This window comes from Tiliqua scincoides, chromosome 5 (assembly GCF_035046505.1).
Source record: "Tiliqua scincoides isolate rTilSci1 chromosome 5, rTilSci1.hap2, whole genome shotgun sequence".
NCBI lineage: Eukaryota > Metazoa > Chordata > Lepidosauria > Squamata > Scincidae > Tiliqua > Tiliqua scincoides.
The window spans coordinates 53,163,733-53,180,887 of record NC_089825.1 but is presented as its reverse complement, the minus strand read 5'-3'; the positions used below and the strand labels follow the sequence as shown (position 1 = coordinate 53,180,887).

At 39.0% G+C, this 17,155-nt stretch overlaps 1 protein-coding gene across 2 annotated transcripts in view; it reads left to right on the top strand.

Moving 5' to 3' along the window:
- Nucleotides 1-17,155, top strand: part of CLASP2 (cytoplasmic linker associated protein 2) — a 161,307-nt gene that overhangs the window by 109,379 nt on the left and 34,773 nt on the right. For both annotated transcript variants that reach the window (XM_066628157.1, XM_066628156.1), the window contains exons 20-24: nt 3,456-3,626; nt 4,973-5,080; nt 9,993-10,099; nt 12,116-12,360; nt 13,548-13,611. In XM_066628157.1, the coding sequence (XP_066484254.1) occupies nt 3,456-3,626; nt 4,973-5,080; nt 9,993-10,099; nt 12,116-12,360; nt 13,548-13,611 (695 nt within the window). The remainder of the gene's footprint in view (nt 1-3,455; nt 3,627-4,972; nt 5,081-9,992; nt 10,100-12,115; nt 12,361-13,547; nt 13,612-17,155) is intronic.

The window sequence follows — 17,155 nt, the reverse complement described above, 5'->3', positions numbered from 1 at the left end:
TCGTGCAGCTTCTGTTTTTGTCTGCTTTGTATATGTGCGTCTGAGCCCAGTGGAGGCTATTAAAATGCACTGCTTTTTAGGGCTGACCCTCTTGTAGCACTTCCCCCTTTTATGTGAACTGACTAAAGCTTTTTTATTTCCATTTACCATCCATTTTTAATCTGCTCTACTCCCTCCCTCTTCATTGATTTTGAACCCTTACCCTATTCCTGCCTTTACACTTGTTTAGGATCACAGTCTGCTAATCCACAGTCTGGTGGTAAGGCTTTTCAGATTTTGTGTGTGCATCGTTGTTTGACCATCCATCACTACAGGATTCTATTCAGCAGAAATAGTCATTCAGGATTACTTCCTGATTCTGAGGGATGTTTAAGCATCTAGAGTTGCAAGCATCTGGTGTTAATCTCATCTAGCAGAAAGCAGTGTCAGTGCCAGGTTACTAGGTATCCTGCAGCAAAACCCCTACTCCTGCAGAGAACCCCTTCTGGGCTTTCCATGGCATCCTACCTGCCCTCTGATGATGCATTGGAGACTGTCACTTCTTGAACTCTCAGCCAACACCTCATGTGACTGAACTGTGATTCCACACTTGGGAGCAAGAACAACAGCTGCTAATATATCTGTATTTAATATATGGTAGAATCTTCTGTGTCCAGAAGGGATCTTAATTTTGCCTACAAGAAGAATATACTGAATCAAAAGAGCTTAGTTTATGAATTGAGGTGAGCAGTACTGGGGGAAACTTTGTGATGCTGCCAAGTTTTGAAACTGCAAGACGTTTGGAACCAAACTTGATCATTGCTTTGCATCCTGACTTCAGCTTCATTAATGGATATCCCAAATTAAAAGCAGAAAAGTCATCTGAGAGTTGCACTTGCAATGTATCACTTGTACATTCAGGGGAATATGCAATGTGATCTTTGTTTGACAACCTACATGGGGTTCTCATTATTTTTCAGCTATTGGGAATGTATAGCACTGGGAACAACCTGTGATTTCATAATCACAGGCCCTGTGTCATTAGATATTTTTGCCCTTGGAAGAAAATACATTGTAACCATTTTAAAGTGGTCTGTGCAAAAATCCAATATCAATTTTTCATGTTTTAAAAAGTACACAGTAATGCTGCAAATTGGTTTTGGTATACATAATTTTTTTGCTGAATAGACTCCTGGCTAGAAGTGTTTCCCAAACTTCCCAAACTGGCTAGAAGTGTTTCCCAAACTTCTGATGTCTGAGGCACACTTTCCCCTCTGAATTGAATTGGGTACATACACCTTCATTCTTATATCCAAAAAGATTCCCTCTTAGAATTTTAAAAATTCTAAAAATTTTAAAAATTCTAAGGAGTAAAAATTGTCATTTGAGGGTGAATGTTTTGCTCACATCTCCTCTTCTGTATATCAATGTATTTAGTGTACATCCTGATGGGAAGCCCAGGTCAGCAACTTCAGGGCCCTGTAATAAAAAACCACCTCTCAAAACAGGTATTCTACTGCACATCTGCTTCAGGGGTGATTGAATTGCATGCAGTGCAGAGAAGCAGCTAGTTACTGCAGAAGCTGATTAAAAGAAGGCAAGGCTAGAACAATGAATCATGCAGAGAAGGTCTGGTTATCTTGGTAGGTTAGAGCTTTGAAGTTTATAAGATTCTATAGTTTACATTTAAAACATTCTCTGCACTCTGGCAGTTTTTTATTGGTGAACTAGTGTGCCTCAGCGCACTGTTTGGAAATTGCTGTCCTGCATAAGTGTATTGTATCTTAAGGCAAACAACGACCCACATAGCATTTGCATGGAACATATGCTCATTCCACCTTCCTCCATCCTGGTCCCGTTTCAGTCATTTCTTGCTACCAAACTTGACAATTAGATTAACTAAATATGCGTGGGTATTTTGAGTAGTCTTTTCTAGTGGAGGACATACCTTGATCATATTAATAAAATAGTATAAATTTCCATATATTTTAAAAAATTGCATGAAATGCCTGTAATTAGCCTGTTTTGAAAATGGACCAGTTATGTTACAAATACATACAAACTCTTTTTTTTTTTTAGTTTAAATATCTCTTCAAACTTGTTTATAATCCAATTGCTTTTAATTTTCACTTTTCAAGTGTGGTTTTACATAGTGTTGAGTCAAGAAAACACTGCGCTTTAAAAGGCAATTGAGATATTATGGATTGGGAAATACCGCAGACACCCACCTATAAGTTGATGTCACAGATAAGTCGAGGGCAGGTTTTGAGACCAAAATCATGAAATTTTCACCCTCGTATAAGTTGGGTGTGTGTGTGTGTGTGTGTGTATGTGTGAAATTCTTTGACTTACCAGGAATTGTTCTGAGGCAACAAGGAAAAAAAAGGAGGCGTTTTACCTCCTTCTTCAAACAGGAAGGAAGATGAAGGGGCTTATGGGACCTCATAGGCTTTGTAGTACAGTGCTGCACTTCCATAGCAGCAACCCTCATACAGACTACAATTCCCATAAGTGCCTTCTCTTCCTGTCTGGAGAAGCTAAAATGCCTGTCTCTGAATACCATAATTACTGGTAAGTAAAATTACTCCTTTTTTTCCACCCCCGTGTCCTGCTTCTCAGCCCAGTCCCATGCTCCACTTCACGAGACAGCTGGTAAGCTGTCCAGAAGCTCCAGCTTTATTTACTGTATTGACCCATGTATAAGTCAACCCAGGTTTTCAGGGTCAATTTTTAGGCATAAATTTTTCAACTTATACACAAGTATATATGGTAAATTGTCTGTATCTTAAATTAGATGCATATCCTGGAAACATAAAACTGCTGATTGATGTACAATTCTTTCTTGCAAAACCTATTGTCACAGTGAATTTAGTATCAGAACTTTTGGTTTCAATTTTATAGAGCTTCTTTAAGTGAGCGCAGGTCTGGTGCCTTGTGTCAAAGCCACTTTTTTTGCAGGATATCAGAAACTGTTAAGAAATTTGCCAAGTTTTGCAAGTGGCTTGTGAGGTCTGTTTTTGGAAGTGTAACATCAGAAGCTCACTAGTTACAGAGTTTTACATACTGACCTAATTAGTGTTGGAAATGTTATGCAAAATAAACAATTTATTTCTAACTATTTTTCTGCAGTATTTAGGAATCCTAAAAATAGTTTCTAGTATGGAGGTATTTCCCTTTGGCAATACATTGATTGGCTAATATTGTTTTTTTACTTTTGAAAAACAAAGGAATTAATAGCGCTTTATAATGTTGTGATGTAGATACACAAATATTAGGAACATATCCATTTATTTTAAAATGAAAATTTTCTAGATTCTAAATTGTACATCTCCAGATTTTTCCAAATACCTTTCTCAAATCATTTCAGTTACCATAACTGTTTCATTTATCTACTATATTCAGGGTTTTTTTCCTATTTAATTTTTACTTTTTTATCTTGTAATATATCGCTTATTCTTGTTTACTTTTGCCTTCAGCTGGCAGTCGTTCTGGATCTCCTGGAAGAGTTTTGGCTACAACTACACTCTCAACAATGAACACAGGGGTTCAGAGAGTGCTAGTCAGCCCCGCAACAGCCCAGAAACGCAGCAAGATTCCTCGAAGCCAAGGATGCAGCAGAGAGGCTAGTCCTTCAAGACTGTCAGTTGGTAAGTCTTGCTTTAAATAGTCATAAACTTCCAAATTATCTAAAATCTTTATTTTACACGTTGGTATCTCTCTTTCCTGGTGACCTAGTCCTGGTTTTTATGAATTGCATATGTACCTAATATGCTGCAGCTTGGGTCGCCAGACCACAGCTTGAGATCCGTTGTGTGTGTGTATAGTGGAGAGCAGTAAGTCTGTACTTTACTATCATCCTGCTTTAGGTCAGGAAGTACAATCAGTGAAGATAATAAGTATGCTAAATGTAGTCTTGATCTGCCAACTTGGAGCCATTCCACTCATTGTGTGGTGACAGACTCAGGTTTGATGAAGAGTATGTGTAGCCAGAAGTCATGCTTTCTCAAATACTTTGATACAACAATATGACAAATGTGTTTGAAAACATGAGTTCGTTGCATTCACACCTTTAGATGAAAACAGGTTGTGTGCATCATGCACCCCAAAGAAAATGCAATATTTGACTTTGTGATGCTGTCACAGTTCTTGACCTGGGATTCTTGAAATGCCAACACAACCCATCTGGTCATTTTTCTGCTGCCACCAGTCCCTAGCTTGTCTGGGCCTTGCTATCCTCAAGGCTTTGAGGGATTAGGGACACTCTCTTTCAGGTTCTCAACCTCTGAGTCCAGTTTACCCTCCAGTAACCTGACATATAAAGCTCATATAAAGCTTGCCTTTATATACATCTTGGAGCTGCTTAACTCCTTCCTCTTTCAGTTGATCATTTGGTGGAGAATTTCAAACCAAATTATCACTTTCTTTAAACTTAAATAGTTTTGGAAGGAAACCTGTAGTTTGAATTCTATCCAACAAAACTCTTCTAACCTGTGTATATGATAGACTTGCTGCCTTATCTGCATATAAACATTTCTGCAGTGTATATTAAAGCATCTTATTTTCCCTCAAGTCTCACCTGTCAAAATATACCAAAGCGCTGCTTGTTCCATACTATTTCTTAATGTTGCCCTGATGGATGTATACAGCCATTGTATGTTTGAATCCTTAATTTTTATGCACACTTTCAAATATCTTGATCTCTACCATGTCTCAGGATATCATCAAACTGTCATTTGTTCTTGAACTTTTTTGAAATTGAAATTAATTTATGTGATAAAGAGATTCTTCTGGGGGAGTGTCTGTGCCTTTTATAACAAAATGTAGGGAAGAATTCATTTATTTTTAATACTGAATTAATAGACATTGTATTTATGTTTCAGAAATAAACAGTCTTATTGTGAAAGTAAAAAGTAGGACTGCATTAAAATGTCTACTTTTTCTGTGTCTTCTCCCTTTCTGTGCTGCTGTTGGTCTGTACCCTGAATCATACTAGCACGAGGTAGTCGTATTCCTCGCCCTAGTGTGAGTCAGGGGTGCAGTCGGGAAGCCAGCCGTGAAAGTAGCAGGGACACAAGCCCTGTCCGCTCTTTTGCACCCCTTGGTAAGTACACGGAGAGCTTGTTCTGCATGGCCGTGTTTGCTCTTGATTATCTGCTGCTAATATAAGCTAAATGAAGATATTGCATTTAACAAGTACATATTTCTACTCCTATGAGCCACACAACCTATTTCCTTTGGGTGTAGATTTTATGTAATTCTTGAGTGATGGCACATATTTAGAGGTGTATACACAGCACCCCAATATTATTTTACACATTTACCAGCAGTCATTCTCTCACACGTGCTTCCTAAAGAATTACTGAAAAAAAGCGAACGGTGCACACTGCTGTGGGGATTTTTGGTTTTAGTGAGTATGTCACCAACTTTTACACCAAACTGTGTTTGATAACTGGAATTTGAAAAGCAATGTGGGAATTTTGAGGACCCTCATCTGATGAGGAAGCGCACTAAAGTTATTTTGGTTCTAGGCACTCTCCTCTGGATTGCACCTGGGGCTGACAACATAATTAGCTTTGAAAAGTGATTCTAAAATTGCTCCTTTGAGTTTTTAGGTGTGTCCTTTTTGTTTCTACTGTTTATGAAATTTTTACTTCTTTTACTCTAGACTTGTTTTGGTTTTTCTTGATTCTCTGGATAATCATTTCATATGAAAGTCATAATGTAATTAATAGTTCTGTCTTGTAGCAGTAGCAGTGCAGTTTCAAAATACTGCATTTTTCTTAATTGAAACAAGCAACCTGATTATTTAGAAAATTATTCATTGTTGTGCTATAATCAAATGCAATTGTTTTGGGAATAGCTAAAAAAATGTAATGGCCATTCAGTAATAAGAAACAACTTTAAACGTATTTCTTTACCTATAGAAAAAGTACCACTATATAATTGAAATTACATATCATGCATGGTTAGGGCACTAGTATTTTTTAAAATCACTAAAAAGAGGTTTTCATGATCATGAAAGTGTCTTCACATGAATTTTTCATATTCAGGTGAAGGCAATGGATTGTGTACGGACATTATTCTCTCCCCTATAGCTAAAAACATTTTAATCTAGATTAGATAATGAAATTTAACTCCCCTTGTTGATTGGACTTCTTTACAAACAGTTTAAACAAAATTACTTTAGATTGCTGTAATTGGTCAATGATGATTCTTTATTTTAAGCATTCTTTTATTTTAGGCATTTATCTGCTACTTTTCCAAAGGAAGCTCAAAGCAGTTTTAAACATCACTTTTTCTAATTATATGTTTAAAAAACGAAAGTCATTGTAATGCCACTGTTTCAGTGCAATCCTTGAGTGCAATGGGACTTACTCCCAGGAAATTGTGTATAGGATTGTAGCCTTGGACTCTCTGTTGGAAGCTTCTTCTCTGTAAAGCCTGCTCTTTTTGAAATTTGTATCTCAAGATCCTATTTTCAGTTGAGGAAACTTGCCCTGCTGAATGGCTGTTTCTAGAAATTTGCCACCCTAGGTCCTGATATTACTTCACTTTTAATGAGTTAATGTGTAATGTGCACATTTATTATTTAACAAGAAATATGTGTTCCCTCTGCTTCTGCTACACTCATTTTACTAAATTATGTCATAAATGTGATTTTTTTTCCTTGCATGATGTGTGATTTATGTGTTGGATCAGATCAGATGTTTGTGTTTCAAACTGAAAATCTTGAATTAATACTCATTTTAATTTCAACATATGCTAGTTGAAGGTTTCTTTCTGTAAATGAAATACTTAGTTTAGGTGCTCATATGTCATAATGCTGTTGGTTTTGGTAATGTATGCTATGAAGAGGCACTTCTAGAAACACTCTAAGGAAAAGTATATAAGTATTCTTGAGAAATTTTACTAAAGTAATTTTAGAAAGAGAATTGGCTATCATATTTTGTGTCCAATTGAAGCTTTGTAGGCCAGGCGTATAGCAAAACCACAGTTGAAACACAGTGATTTGTTTTGAATGTCTGACTCTGAGCCATTCTACCAAGCATGGATTGTGAGGAACTGACACACCAGAAATAAAGTTGCCGTGAACCAAAGCCTCCCTAGCACCTTACCTCACTATAAAATTTCCAGTGAAGCAGTTGTTGTTTAGTCAGCTAGCAAAAGGAAAGTTTCCTCTGTGCTATGCACAGCAACACCTCCTCTTTTTCACATTCAGGTTCAGAGGTCAGGTGACAAGGAGCACCTGCTACTCACTTGTCCACAGAAACTGTAAGCAAGTGGTGGTTGCAAGGAACAGCTGCTACTATGATTCTAGCTGCTTGCGTGTCCTCTTATTCTGGAGGTTTCGCAGAAAATATGCCTGTGCTATACAGAGAGATAATGCAGGTGACCAAGAGAAGCTAGCTGTTCTCGCCCTCTTTCTCCATCTCTGAGCAGCAGACCAAGAGGATTTGTCCCTTGGTATTATCCAGAGAGTGTGAGTTGTCACCTCTTACCCTTTCTAGGTGTGCAGCCAGCACAATTCCCCACCACCAGGACAACTAGCAGGAAGTATTGATGTACCAGTGGGTACAGCAGTACCAGTTCCAGATTTGAAGGCTCTGGCCAAAGTCCTGGGCTAGGCCCCCCATGGTACTCTACCTCTTGATGTAGATTGGGTGCTGCCACTGGTCCTGAGGATTCAAGAGTCAGGCAGAGCTAGGTGGACCCTCTGATGGACAGTCAGTGCCCAGCTTGACCAACCCCTGACATCCTCCCTTGGGTAAAGGCAACTACTCATGCAAGGAGCAGCTGCCTCATTCTCCCACTTACTCACCGATATGGTCCTTTGTGATGGGGATCAAGCTTAGCGAGCCAGATTCTGTCTGCTATGTCATTGTTACCCTAGAGCGCTATTCTTCCTGCCATGTCACTCCAAGTGGCTCTGTGTGCTCTGTCACCTGTGCCTATTTGCTTGCCTGCTCTTGGCAGCATGATGGGAAGAATTGAACTGACTGTGGAGCAAACAGGACCCTCACCAAAGCCATATTGCTAGGGGGGCATTATCAGGAGCTGGCCATGAGCAGATAGATCCCCAGTGGGTCTTGTGCCTCTATAGGATGGTGGAAAAAGAAACTGTCAGTAAATTGTTCTTGAAGACTAAGCAGTTTGATATACCTGATAGGAGAGATTCTCAGCTCCATTTCTGCTGCCAGTCAGTAGTGTGATTCTATATTAACACTAGTTTTTTAGGGAACAAGCTATGGTTTAGAACCCACCGTGATCTAATATTATGTCTATGCCATAGCTGACAATTTTGAGCTTTTATCTTCTCTGTATAATTGAACATTTCTTACTTGTTTTTTTATTCATCCTTTGTTTTTTATTAGTCCATTGTGTCCCTTATTTTGTGTGCTCTGTCTTTTGATAAATGGTGAGAATTCTAGTTGTGTACTTTTTTTCAACTCTTGAGGAACATTTTCATTTATGGCAAATGATCTGCCTAAATGTTGCTCATGATCTCCTGAGGACAATTATCTTGGGTATTGTTCATGATTGGTTATGTCGTAGAACCTTGAAAATTGTGCATATGCCAGAAACTAGTCTTTTGCCAGCCAGTTCCATGCAGTTGTTGCTGTGTGCAGACGTTTTGTATGCTGTTACAAACATAAATTCCGAGGGTATGCAACAGAATAAATCTGAACCCGGTGGTGATGAAGATGCACAGAAGTGACTCACTGTGGGTCAGGATCCAATAATCACAGAATAGTCTGGTAGCTATCCCACACCTAGTGATCCTGTGAATGAGCCGTTGGTCATTCTTGAATAGGCAAATGCTATCTAGCCTTATGTGGAATACCTTATTGCTCTTTGTGCAGTTGCTCTTGTCATAGTAATAGATAGGGTTCATATGATCCTGTTATTGCAGCTTCCAGGCATCACTCCAGATCCACAGGTGCCCTCTACTCTCCAGATGTTTATGGGGCTACAGGTGAAGGATGAGTACACTTTGCTATCATCTGTGCAGTCATCCTGGATTTTTTTCCCCACTTCTATTTGGTTTTCTATGCAAACTTTTTTAAATCATTCCCCACATCAATTTATGTTCTGTATTTTAAATGTTCAAAGTAGATAAAGTGTATGAAACTAATTTTCTCCTTCCACACACCCCTTCCTCAGAGCAATTTTTTTCTCTAATTTCAGATGAATTTCTTTTTTCTTTTCATTTTTTGACATTATCTTATAAATGTAAAGCTTTATTAATGCATGTAGCTTTGTCATGCAATGTTCTAGGCTATATTTACTGTATTTTTCCTTTATTTGCTTTGTAGTTAAAAAAGCAAAAAACCCAAAGTGATGTATTTTAATGGGAAAACTTAAATTTGCTGTTTTCCATTATACGTATTTATGCTGTCATGTCACACAGAGGACAGGTTATAATTGCCCTTACGTATATTTTAACTTCATTAAACTCTTAAAGCCACAATTCAGAAAAGTTATATGTCTACTTCTGCTGAAAAATCTTTGTGATTAGACTGAACTTGCCTTGAAGTTCTTCCACCTTGACAATTAAAAAGACAAGCCACTTTAAAACAGAGCAGCTGCTGGTATCTTTAGCTGTGATAACCCTGAAAAAGAATTCTGGCTGTCTGTATAATGCTCATGTGTGCATATAGAATTCCCTGGACTGTGGCCAGTATCTGTGTTGAACCATCTGGCATATGGGGCAAATGAAAGTGGACCAGGTTTCTGTGGCAGGAGTCCAGTGTGACTGGCATAGTGACCATTGGCATTTCACTTCTCTGGCTTAATTAATCAGAGGGCCCTTTAGAAAAGCTGGAGGCAGCCAGCCAGATTCTAAACAAATGAGCTGCATCTATATCTTTCATAGGCTCTAGGCTTCTTCTAAATGTTGAATGGTACAAGACTTTGAAAGTAATTGTATTTCAGTTTGGGTTTTTGAAATAACTCCTATTGTATTGAGCCTCCCAGGACAATTCTGATTTATTTTATCTCTTGTCTTAAAACAGGCACAGGTTTTGGAATAAGTCAGTCAAGTCGATTGTCTTCATCAGTTAGTGCCATGCGAGTCTTGAACACAGGTTCAGATGTGGAAGAAGCAGTTGCAGATGCTTTGGTGAGTACCTGTAAACATCCACCACCCCACCAATTTTTAAAAATTAAAATCTGGTCACATAATGACTTTGAATATGTAAAATGCTAGTCTCCATATTTATTTTGCTAAATTGTACGGAGCTTCCTGTTTAAAACATACTCTTTCCATAAGCCCCCCCCTCCCCGGCTTAACCCATCAATCTTCATTCCCAGCTGGAACCAAGTTTTAAGTACAGATGTCCCCCACTCCTTTGACAAGTTAGGGACCGGAGCAGTGTTGAAAAGTGGAACCTGGTCTTTTTAGTTTACTAATGTTACTTCCAATGCTTTTTTAGCTAGCAGATTGCAAATGCCTTTTTTTATCTTGCAAATTCCTGCTGTCACACAAAGATTTCTGCAGATGAACTCTCCATACCTTGGGGAATGGGAATACACCAGGAGCTAAAGTTGGCACATGCTATCTCTCTCTTTCACAGTCATACAATTTGTGATCAAAACAATTTGAATCACCATGTCATATGCAAATCAACTTGGGGGAGGGCAGTTTTAGCCTTTTGAACAGCAGAGAGAGGTTGAAAGCGTGGAATATGCATGAGTTCTGGGTATAATTGAAATGTGCTGAAAGGGTGGATCATCAGAAAATGAACTATCTGAAAGCAGGAGATGCCTCTACATGTAATTGTATTTGTCCATATCTAGCACTTGCTCTCCTTTTTTCTCTCTGCTTCTCCCCCCCCCCCATTATCTGTGTTAGATTGTAAGCTACTTGGGGACAGAGGCTATCCCATTTTCTTCATGTTTTACTATTTAAGGTGCCTTGCATACTGATGGTGATGTATTAATAATAATTACTGTCACGGGAGAATAGATAGTTCCCCAGAACTGTGCATTAAGCTTGGTCTCATTGTCTGTTGTGAAAAACAAAGAATTGCCCATGAAAGTTGCTCATACCTGACAATAGTAAAATCCTGAATCCTAACTGTATTGTCTTAATTACAATATGAAATTTGTAGTAAAAATTCCTACCAAAAATATATAGAGAATTCTAGATGTTAACAGTTGAATCTACTTTTTGGTACACCTGCCAGTATCTGAATTTGCCTTGAATAATCACAATTTGCATATGTAATAAACTCTTTTCTGAGACTGTTTAAAGAAGATATTGTTACAGGAACTAAGGCTGCAGCTGCTACCTGGTTAATAAATGCCACTAAATACCATGCCAAACCTCAGTTGTAGCATGATGATGCCTCCTTCAATACTACTTAACAGTTGTTATCAGTACTCATAATTTTTCTTTTTCCTTGCCATTTATTGCTCTCAGCTCTTGGGAGACATACGGACTAAGGTATAACTACCCTTGTTTCCTTAATGATGTGCCTAATAATAATATACCAAGTGTTTTTTTAAATAAACATAGTGCCTGTGTATATGATTGTGTTGCATTGGGTATCAGTATTTTAAGGCATTGAATGAAAGATGTGATTTGAAATGTCATTGTTCTTTTGTGTTAGTACTTTGCAGTCATAATTAGGGAAGCTTCTAAGTACAGTGGAACTGCAGCATTCACAGATTTGACTCATCGTAGTTGCTGGGCTCCCAATTTAAATTCTTTAAAATTTAAAGGTCTTTAAATTTTTTTTTAAAGCATACAAAAATGGGTTTCCTATCTTCATGTGGCAAATCCACACTGTTTCCAAGCCTCCTGAACTAAAAATAGCTCTAAAGACCCACTTCTGGATCTCCCAGCATCACCCCAGAATGCATAGGTATAGAGCTATACTGCATTCACCCACCAGATGGGGCTGAATGTAATGGAATTATATCCCTCTTTCAAATAAAAAGGGAGTCTTCCAGTTTAGACATGACATTCCGCATGTGGTGACGGGAAAGTCAGAGGAAGTGCTTGAACCTGATGCTTGTTCCATCTACATCTAGGAGTGGGATGGGGATAAATGAACAAACCCATAACCTTTACCTGGTGGTAAACAGTACAGCAATTTGGAATCATTCCTCATATGAAATTTTTGTATGACAGAAAAAGCCAGTGCGAAGGAGGTATGAGTCATATGGAATGTACTCGGATGATGACGCCAACAGCGATGCTTCTAGTGCCTGCTCTGAAAGATCGTACAGTTCTCGGAATGGTACCATACCTACATATATGCGACAGACAGAAGATGTGGCTGAGGTTCTCAATCGCTGTGCGAGCTCCAATTGGTCTGAAAGAAAAGAAGGTCTCCTAGGACTACAAAATTTGTTAAAAAATCAGAGAACTTTAAGGTAAGAGATTGCTTTTAGGGTGAGGGTTTTTAAATTTTGAGAAAGGCCTTGTTTAGATATAATACTGCAAGGACTATCAAAAGTCCCACTACTGATCCCTGAAGTAACCAATCCCACACAAGCCCATCTTTGTGCAGTGACATTGGCAGTTCAATTCTTTCAACCAAGCAAGCCACTGTTGTTGTTTCCTCCCATGCTTATCCACAACAGAGCTTTCTCCAGAGGCACTGGTGGGGTATGCTTTTTAAAGGAAGGATCAGGGGAGCATGGCAGCTGATGAAGAAAGCTACCATTTCTTCATGCCAAAGTAAGCCAAGGATCACCCATGGGGGGGCCCCACAGAGCACACTTTATCAAGGGCCCCCTAACCTGGACCTTGTCTTCCTCCCGTTATGTGTGAGTTCTTTGCTCCATTTCCTTTTCTGAGCAGAGCGGTGTTACATCTGTGCCAGTGTTAATGCAAACCACTGTTGGTTTCAGGCCAGAAATTGCACAGTTGTGTTCTATTTACTAAAGAGCTTGTATCCCTTCTTTCCACCTAAAGTGTAAGATACTTAAGTTAGCTTACATTAAGAACAGTTAAAACATTAATACAAAATAAAACAGCCCCAAAATACAGCAGCATATCTAAAATTAACAAGCACAAAAAGTATAACAAGCAGTGAAATAAAGGATCCACAGCCCAATCCTATGTGTGTCCCCTCAGAAGTATGTCCTATTGTATTCAGTGGGCCTCACTCCCAGGAAAATGCGTATAGGATTGTATTCCCAGAAACCAAACATATTCAGGACAGAAAAGCAAAAGGAAAAAAGAAAGTTTTGAGGCCTCACCAGAAGGCCCAGTAGGGAGGGCATAGTTCTTAATTTTCCTGGGAGAGAATTCCATAGCATTTCTCCTCAATAGAGAAGGCCTCTATGATTGCAAACTCTGGTTTAGATGTAACACTGCACCATAGTCGTCTCCCAAAAAAGCATGGGGGGAAGAAACATGTAGACTTAAATGGTGTGCCAGGAATGCCCAGGAAGTCCATTCACAAACCCCATTGAAAGATACAGATATTATGACAGAATTGTCAAGATATTTAAAAAAATTTTTCCTGAAGATGTTACACTGTAACATTTGAAAGTTATTAGTAACATTTGCCTGCCCTTACAGTTGACTAATTAGCATCATGTCATTTTGACAGTCGTGTTGAATTAAAAAGATTGTGTGAAATCTTCACAAGGATGTTTGCTGACCCTCATAGTAAGGTATGTATTTTTGTTTCGTTTCTTGCTGTTCATTTAAGGACTTCTGCAAGTATGTTCTTGAATACTTAGTTACAACATTGTCAACCAAATGTTCTATTGTCACTGTCTTATTTTTGATCAAACAGATATAGCTTCTGGATTTTATTATGGTCATTTATATACCCATTGTTTTTAAAAAGTTACAATCACTGACAGAAGGACATGGGTTTTTTTAATTGTTCATAGGTTTTCAGTCAAAAATGTAAGGTAATCAACATTTTCCAGACTTATTATGCCATATTTGTAGTTGATGGTGAAGTGCAAGAGGCACAAGATGGAATTGAGTATCTGTTGTTAGACCAGTGAACCGGAAGTGACCTTTTGGTCATGCCCAAGAGACCTTCTGAAGATGCTGGGAGGTTTATGTGACCTCCAGAGTGCCTGGTGTGGCCCCCTGGTGAGTTCCTGCAACATTGTCACCTCTCTGCGTGGGTTTCATTACCCATGGGTTACTGTATCAGGTGGGAGCATGGAACCAATGCCCTGAGGATACAAAGGACCCACTATATTTTTCAGAGCTGTTTCTGTGACTATAATAGGTAATTCTGAATCATTAGCAAAAGCTTTCCCTAAAGATGCAGGTGAACAATGGTAGAGATGTTTATTCTCTGACTAGCATAGGAAAGGTCTGGAAGATATTCTGCTAAACCATTAATGTTGACGTTCTCTTGCAAGTCATTCCATGATTTCCCATTGTGGGATATTGTCCACATTTAAGAAAAGGTGGTTCTGCTGATATATTGTGCGTGCTTGGAAGGGACTATTTGAAGGCTATGTCAGGAGGTTCAGGATCAATTTCTTGTATAATATGGTCCTCAATCTCTGAGTTACTGTGCCAGTGGGGCATGCACTGCATCCAGTGGTGGGGAAGCAGTCACAGAGGCCTCCTCAAAGTATGGGAACATTTGTTCCATCACCTTGGTGATGCATTATGCCTGCACCAGTGCTGAAAAGTTGGATAGGATTGGGCCCTGTGTTTGTGATGTCTTTGGTAGCAGATTATTCAGAAGTATTTATTCACTATGAATTAAGCCAGCTACTTAGTTTTGTGAAAGCAGTTTTCTGTCTGAAGTGCACACCCTGGGCTCTTACCTTAGAGAAGGCTTAGTATCTGGATGCTTTGCTGTAGGTAGGATCACAGATAGTGATCTGTGGCTGGGGTTTGGTGATCTGTGTATTTCTTGCAAATTGTGTGGGGTTCGGTTGTCAATGCTAATTGTCTTAGCAAAGATCTCAGTAGTATTTAGGAGTGTTGTAGAAAATGTTTGGTGCTTCTATGGTTGATACTGAAATTGCTGTACAGTTTTGAGAGCAAATTGAAGTTGTCTTTCTGGTAAGTTTGATCTCAGCAGTGTATCTTTTCTAGAAAAATGTGGTCTGAAACCCACCCATAGCATCACATCTTCTCACCAGTTCCTCATTTTTTAAGAAACATGTCCACATCATGACAACAGTCACTTTCATAGGCCAACATCTGCTACTACATCAGTGCCAGCTTCCCTTTTATAAGCTTATATGTAAGGCATATACTTTCAGACTTGGTTATGGGCTTTCAATCATAATAGGCTCTATGGCATATGATGCTGGAATAGAGATCCTCAAGCATCTCCACAGACAGACACACAGGCCAGTATCACATCCAAAGCAGCCATTTGCTTGCATTGGCATAAAAATAATTTAGTGTGAAAGAAATATAATAATTTCAAACACTTCTCTGACATAATTGTACCATTTTTAACATTGAGGTTATTTCCTGGAAACAGCACTACATATTAGATGATATGGTGCAGGTTTTCATACAATGTCTTAACTTTAGTGATGTACTCAGTGCAGAAGGCACAAAGTAGGTGAATGTGTTTTGACTTGTTTGGATTTATTCCTTTTCCTCCATGCCAGTTTGTACATACACATGTAAAGGCAGAGAGAAATCCTCTGGCTGATGTTTGGATTCAGTATTCATGATAAAGGAGACTCCATGTTCTGAGAGGAAAGCTGGGATGATTGGAGGGAAACTGGAATGAAGTACACGAGCCTAAGTATCACTAATAATCTCTCAGTTTCTGGAGGCAGGGAGAAGCCAAAGTCTGAACCTGCATGTCAGTATTTCCCAGCAGGTTGCAGAGCAAGGGGCAAACTACCTGTCTCCATCGTACTTCAGATGGTATGCTTTCTGTTTTGCTTCTCTTACCAGTCCTGGAGGGGAGGGGGTCACCATTAGGACAGGGTGTTAGGACATTAATGGCATAGCCCTTTTGCTATTAGTTGTCATAGAGCCTGAACAATTGCAGGAGAGGTTGGTTTTGCAAACTCCAGAATATACTCATTTCCAGATGAGCCTCAAGTTTTTTCTTCTGTAGTTCAGCAAGAGAGATCTTGCAGTGGTGTCTAGCATTTTTAATTATTAAATGCTGCAGAAAGCCTATGTTTGTTTAAACCAGGAGTGGGCAAACATTTTGGCATGAGAGCTACATCATTTCTCTGACACCGTGTCGGGGTCCAGGGGAAAAAAAGAATTAATGTATATTTCAAATTTGAATAAATTTACATAAATTTACATTAGAGATGGAACTTATATGAATAAGTGAATTTTATTGAGCTTTTTTATAATACACATGAAAAATACAATACAGACATGTAGAAACACATGAGAACTATGAACTGTTCGCCACAGACCTTTTGCTCAGTGAAAGCATACAGACCAAGCCAGAAACGCCTGGAGTTGTAAGTTATTCAGAGGCATGGGGATGGGGTTAAAATATTGCCTGGGGAAAGCAGAAAATACATGGAGACTATAAAAGGTCTTGCTCTAACTCAGCCCACAGCTCTTGTCTGGAGGTCACAACCAGCAGTTGTGGGCCAGTGCAGGCTCCAGTGGTCTCTGAAGGACCAGAGGCTCATTGGAGTGCTCCCTGCAGGTTGGATTGGGGGTTCCTGAAGGCCGCAAATGGCCCGTGGTCCAGGGTTTGCCCACCCCTAGTTTAAGCATACATAAAAATGCGGTGAATACCTTGTATCTGAGTGGTCTCATTGTAAAAGTACAATATTTTCAAAGTAAATATTAACGTTGTAAAGCATCCCAACTATTGTTCGTGAAACACTTGTGTCTTGCATTCAGTGGGCTTTCTTGGTAAGTATAGTTAGAACTGCAACCTTTAGAACAGTGTTCCTCATCCTGTGTGTAAGGTTCCACTAGGTGGATCACGAGTCAATTTCAGGTGGGTCCCCATTCATGTCAATATTTTACTTTTAGTATATTAGACTTGATGCCACCATGGTATGTGACTGCATTTGGGGAGATCTGTACTTTTAACAGTCTATAATGTATATGCTTTAAACAATTAGTCATTGGGGCTTACTCCTGAGTAAGTGTGTTTGGATTGCAGCCTTGGATTGTTAAAAATTGTCCTTATTGATGATGTCACTTCTGGCCATGACATCACTTCCAGTGGGTCCCAACAGATTATCATTCTAAAAAGTGGGTCCTTGGCTAAAAGATTTGAGAACC